Genomic DNA, 6671 nt, shown 5'->3' with positions numbered 1-6671 from the left:
AACTCAAATATATGATCATAAATCTGTCAGTTTTCTTTTTCTTTACAGTGTAAGGTAGAGATCCTCTTTGGTGCGTCGTTATCAAATCCATTCCACTTGTTCATATTTTCTACAGAAGCATTCTTGTGTCAGTTAATCTAAATCACTGCTGTGGAATAACTGAGAAATTTTATATAATATATAAAGTCACAGTTAGACTTCATAACTGGGTATACACCAGCACCAAACATTATAGTGTACATTAGCTGGCATTTAATACAGTATAGTAATATTCAATTCACAAAATAATAAAATAAAAAAATAATGTTCATTTTTCTTGTTAAAACTGTAAACATATTTCCTGTTTGTTGATGTTCTGAATAAAAATATAATTGGTTGTTAAAACGTTTACACAGTAAGATATCTGTTAAATGTGTCCAAAAATGTGGAAAAGCAACTCAGGTTTTGTTAGCTGTTTTAGAAATTTTGTTCTCGCCCACTACGTTTGCTCACATCCTGTGCATCTCCTGGGGGCTAAGCCCCCCTTGTCCTTAAAACCTAGTGACGCCCCTGGATGTTGGTGTGGTAGTAGTTTAGAGTCATCCCAAACCATTTTCTAAGTGCTAACTCATATCCACAGATCTCTCAATATCACCAGATCCATCATAATGTATTTTACCAGGGTTGACCAAAAAGCCTCCAACTCTGTTCCTTCTTGACATCAGATGGTTTTAGTCTATAACTGGGCTGCAAGGTGGTGGGCGATATCTTCTCTTTCAAGGCCTTTAATTGAAGAGGTGTAAACAGTATCGGTCTGTCCTGCGACAGCGCACAAGCAAAATACTACAATTTCCTACAGAGCGTGAAGGCACCAACCCCAGCACCATGGAACGGGGAACCCCGGCGGAGTGACGTAGATGAGCAGGCTGAGTGGTGAATCCCCGTCCATCCCTGATAGAGCATTTCTGCATCAGCGGCCACAGCAAGCCTTGTCGTCCTGCTGCTTTTTCCTGGGGAGAAAGACAAGCTTCTGCTGAGCGGAAGGGTTTTGTTGGTTTTTGTGGGTAAATGGCAACATATCGCAGAGAGTCAGGAGAGCACAGTGGGTGTGGGGAAACCGAAGCTGCATCACGTCCTCACCTCTGTGGATGGTAAAGATGTGTTTGTGTCTCATCTGATGGACCTGCAGCCTGAAAGTGCTTTTTGTTGGGGTTCATTTCCTGAATGAGATAAATGTGGATTATTAACAGGAAAGGGTTAAACGACGCGCAGCTAGACGCCAGGGGAGCTGAAGTCATCCGGCAGCTCGCACAGTGAGGAGGACAAAGATACACACAACAAGCTCCTGAAGCACAGATCTGGGACGAGCCAAGCTGTCTTCTAACCATCCTCGTCGCGTTCCTCTCCTAAGTCAGACACACGAAGCTTCAGAGAGAAACAAACAGGTAAAAAGAAGCGCGCAGTCCCCTAAAGATGGCTCAAACGACGCTCAGCGTCCATTCCGCCTCCCGGCAGCAGACTGACGCGCAAGATGATAGCTCTCCTGCGCTCCATCCAGTGTGAGACTGGACAGGTGTCCCCACCCCTGCAGGCTCCAGAGACAGTTCCAGACCTCTGCCCACTCTATCTGCCTGTCTGAACAGGGAGAGCTTCCACCGAACCTGGGGAGTGAGAGGCTGCTGGTAAAGGTCCTGGTCCTGGACTCTTCCAGAGCTCAGCAACAAGGATGCCTGTGCGGAGGGGCCATGTGGCTCCACAGAACACTTTCCTGGACACCATCATAAGGAAATTTGACAGTCAAAGTAAGATCAAAGTTTTCTTTCTCAAAATCAGTTTATGTGTCATTGGACCACCCCAACCCAGAGGTATTTAATAATTTATGAGCAGCTCCAAAATGGAATGATGCAGGCTATCAGATAGAATTTGCCTTCTGAATTACCATCACCCTAAAAAATGCCTTGAATGTTAACAGTAAGTTACTGTCAGCAGGGTTACCAATATTGTGCTGGTGATTTTACAGTACTAATGTGAAAATTAGTTTGACAGTATGTGACTCTAGTGAAGGAATCCAGTAAATTACAGTACAGTACATTGCTGTAAGTAAACTAGGAATAAAACACTGGCAGAAGGGTTGGCAGTTTCCTCATGTTTTTTACTTTATTTTCAATATGCCACTGTTGCAATAGAAAAGAATGCCTTCTGCATTACCATCAACACTATGTAAAACCACAGATAATTTAAGATTTATTATATAAACCAACATTTATTTTAAAAAGTAATCATCAGCATATGCAGTTGTTAATATAAACTGTTTTTAATAAACTGTATAGTTGCATCATCCTTTTAGTTTGAAAAAGAAAACCAATGTTAAAGTGAATTTAGTCTTTTTATAACGTCCAATTACACTTTAAATACTGTAAATCTCATCCCATTCCATCAAAATATAGTATAGTTCTATAGTATAGTATAGTATAGTATAGTATAGTATAGTATAGTATAGTATAGTATAGTATAGTTTAGTATAGTATAGTTCTGGTTGGGTGGAAATCAAAGTTTTAAGGATACTGAGCTAAACTTTGGTATGGTAGAAGATGAATATCATCCCCAATGATACCCCAATGTTTTGATGATACTAGGCAATATTTAGCTTACAAAAATAACAATCAGTTTTATCTTGATGCCACCCCCTGATAGCCATATGTGCAACCTGCTAAACACTTAAATGTTTTTGGAAGGGAAGAACAATCAATCATGTCAAATTAGATATTCTTTGTAACACATTTTGTCTTCTTTGCCCTGATAAACAGTTCAATGTCACAATATTCTTTCTCAATATTTCATCAAGTTTGAAGCTACAAAAGAGAATATAGCTGCTATTTTAAAATTTAATCAAAATCTGTAGTTGCTTGACACTGTTTACATTCTAATATGTGCAGGCATCACTTTATTAGAGATGCATTTTTTTTCATGTTTCTATTTCTAGAGCAGGGGTGGGCAATCCTGGTCCTAAAGGGACACTATCCTGCATGTTTTACTTGTTTCTCTGCTCCAACACCCCTGATTTAATGGTTAAATGACCTCTTCATTGTCTGCAGAAGCCTCTTAATCACCCCCATTGATTTACATCAGGTGTGTTGAGAATAAGATTCAAATTTAAATGTGCCTGAGTTGTCACAAATGGCACGTTTCCACCATTGACTAACCTCAAGGTTGATAAAGATGCTGAGATCAATGTGAGCTTTGGTGTGATGGGAAACAAGAAGATTCTGCATCAATAAAAACACATAATTTGCAAGTTTATTAATGAAATCTAAACAACAATTTCTTTATCCAAGGCCTTATAAAATAAAGCTGTACATGTGAGCTAAAGAGACTACTTTTCTAAACACCTGAAGACTTTATAATCAAGAACTAGGTGATATATCCCAGCCTCAGACAAGACACCACAGGTAAAATCAATCAAAGTATCTCTCCTGTTTCCTGGCACATTGAAGAAAAACAGCTCTGCACAAATGCAGCTAAGTTTAAATCCTTCTGTTTTTAATATTACCTCTGAATAACTCAAAGGCTAACGTTCTGTGCTGCACACTGGGGACTCATTGCACCATGATCAACATTTCAGTGTTTCTTCTCAGCAGCAAGTGGAAGGCACTTTCCTGGTGGGATGGATTATTGTTTACGAGACAAAGGCATATGTGAAAGGTTTAAGCTATTGTTTCTTCCTGCTCCCTTTTTGAACCCTTTTGTTTTGTTTACAGAATATTTTGGTGGAAATACCTACATTTTTAAATATGTTTTTTAGTTTGTTTGTTTTGTTGAAATTTTAACTGTTCAAAATGAAAATAAAAGAAAGAAAAAATAAAGGTAGTCAAATAAAGATCACAATAATATAAAACATATGGAAACCCTTTTATCAAATTGAAAATTCTGAAAAGACAGAAAACTAAATGTGGAATATGGATGTATTTGGGAACTGAAGACATCAATTTCTGTAGTTTTGGAAGGGAAACATTTTCTGTTTCTTTCTTGGTATCTGTGCTTGTCTATATGCAATAAAAACACAAGATGCATGCTTATTAGGAACTGTTCACTACTTAACAAATGCATCAATTAAAAAGCCACTAGAGTTTAAACTGATCAAATCAGCTAAGGTCAAATGCATATCTCAAGCAGTATATCTTCAGTTCTATTACTGATCATCCTATCCTCACTTTTTGATCCCATCCACATGACAGAAACTATTTCCTGTTTTCTACAGTTGGTGGGACAGGTGTTTTTAATAGGAAGAGTTTGGTGTGGGGTTTTATACCTGTGGCCACACAGCGTTTATGGTGAAGCAAACAGTTTATGGCCACCCAGCTTCCAGATGATTTTAATGGGTGACAAGTCTCGACTCCAGACTGTGTCATTGGAATACATACAGAATGCTTTGGGCGCTTTCACACCAGAGCTGTTTGATCCACTTTATCAAGAATAAATGTTACGTTATTATATTTTTCTTTTAAACAAAATCCCCTGCACTTTTATTGAGAACAGTTTAAAGCTGTACAAAAACTGATTTCTTGCATGACCATCTAAATGTTTGTGTTATGATGCTGCTGAATGTATTGGTCGGCTGGGAGTTCAGTAAAGTTTTGACTGACCAGTGCTGATCAGGCAGACTGATACATTTAGCAGCCTTGGCACCATCTGCATGAACATGGTCTTTCTATGCTCTGCACACAGACATCCACATAGTACCACGGACATCGTTCCATTGAGAAAACAGCCACAAACTAAACAAACAGTGTCATGCAAACGTGAAGTGGTTTAATATTAGCTAATAGGTTCAATATTAGCTTCTTAGCTTATTCTTCTGCCTTGTCTATTGGACGACTTCAGCCCTTTTCTTTATGCATCATGTTATTTGACTGATGTCACAGCTGACATGGTTCTAACAGAACATATCAAAAATCTCCAGACTATCCCTTTAATATTAGGAAAATGCCTTAGATTGCATGAAAACATGCTCTGTAAATATTGAGTGAATGGTTTTTCTGGATTTTCAAGCCAAATCCTCTGCTGGAATGCAGTACATAGGCATTATTATTATTATTATTATTATTATTATTATTATTATTATTATTATTATTATTATCTGATCATTTCATGTTATATTGTGAAACCAGGTTGTTCAGTTCAGTAAAACATACTGCTGATGGTGAATGTAGGTAATAAAGTAGTGGACACTATCATCAGGGTAAATCTCCTCACACATGCCAAATTAGTTTATTGATTTTTAACTGATTGCATTGCTCATTATTTCCTCTGTTCTATTATTGATTATCTTGTACACACCACTGACTCACTAACACTAATCTTACTACTCTACATCATGGAAACTTGAGCTCCATCCTCAGTTTTTTGTTAGTTGAGTAAACAGGTGTTAATGGCAGGCAGAGCCCGGTGTGTGTTTTCATGCTTGTAGCCAAGCAGTCATTATGGCAAAGCAAACATCCAAACACAGCTTCTGAGATACTGCAGTTTCTTAAATGGTATAGTAAGATCATAATACTTTAGATAATTATTCAGGAGACAATCTCAGGTTTGTTTTAGGCAATGTGTGCGCACAAAAATATGAAAGAGTTATGAATGACTTGCTGTGAGTTCTCCAGTTTTGATGCATGTTTGAGATCATTGTTCTGTTGGAACATTTAATCGTGTTTCAACCATATAGCTGTTGATCTGAAATGAGTTAAAAGACATTGGAGGTAGTCCTTCTTCTTCATTATTCTTTGTCACCACCTTACGTCACAGTCACTACAGTGTTCTTAGGTCTGAAAGTCTCCACTGGATTCCTCCAAACATACCCTATGCTGAGTTACTACCACACTATAGACAGTAATTCATGTATGTAGAATTTGCTGCATTGTAGCTACTTTTGTGTTTCCTAATAACCTAATATGGACAGAACTAGAGACTTCTCCATTTAAAGTGTTCTCAGTAAACTGTCAAGCTACATAGTCTCAATGACACTAGACCAGCATAAGACTATAAAACCTCAAGTCAGATATTCTTATTCATGCAGAAAATTGCAGTCATTCTGTATTATTTATGGTTTCATGCAGAATACAAAATGGAAATGGAAATGCAAAAATGCAGTTTTGCATTTCCTAATTTCAGTTGGCTGTGGTGGCCATCTTAAATTGGGTAGACTCCAAAAGTTAATCAGTTGCAGATGTACAGCCAGTGATTATTTACTGAATGTTTCACTAAAATCTTTCCAGTGGTTTCTGAGATATGTTGTTAAGAGACAGACACAGGTGACTCCAATAGTTCATGGTAAAGCTTTTAAAACAGATCTTGTGTGATTGGTTAGAACTTTGAGTATATGTTGGGGATAAGTCTTAACTACTACCACACCAAGCCTTAGCACATTATCTGTAAAAGTGGCAGAGTTATAGCTATTTTTTTGTTTCCTAGAGTTAATTGGCTACCATCTTGAATGACGTTAACTTCAAAGATTAGTTTTAGATGGACATTCAGTGATTACTTTCTGAAAGCTCCATCCACTGGTTCATGAAATAATTTGTTAATGCTGCAGACAAATTAACATACAGGTGCTGGTCATAAAATTAGAATATCATGAAAAAGTAGATTGATTTCAGTAATTCCATTTAAAAAGTGAAACTTGTATATTATATTCATACATT

The 6671-nt window shown here is 37.5% G+C and overlaps 1 protein-coding gene across 1 annotated transcript in view; it reads left to right on the top strand.

Annotated features, from left to right (window-relative positions):
• Positions 1-949: 949 nt before the first annotated feature.
• The window catches only part of kcnh2b (potassium voltage-gated channel, subfamily H (eag-related), member 2b), a 235656-nt gene continuing 229934 nt past the window's right edge, over positions 950-6671 (top strand). Inside the window, exon 1 of the mRNA XM_017433948.3 lies at positions 950-1781. Coding sequence (XP_017289437.1) covers positions 1706-1781 — 76 coding nt within the window. The 5' untranslated portion in view covers positions 950-1705. The remainder of the gene's footprint in view (positions 1782-6671) is intronic.

Source organism: Kryptolebias marmoratus, linkage group LG21, assembly GCF_001649575.2.
Source record: "Kryptolebias marmoratus isolate JLee-2015 linkage group LG21, ASM164957v2, whole genome shotgun sequence".
Lineage (NCBI taxonomy): Eukaryota > Metazoa > Chordata > Actinopteri > Cyprinodontiformes > Rivulidae > Kryptolebias > Kryptolebias marmoratus.
This window is presented reverse-complemented; position numbering and strand designations above follow the sequence as displayed.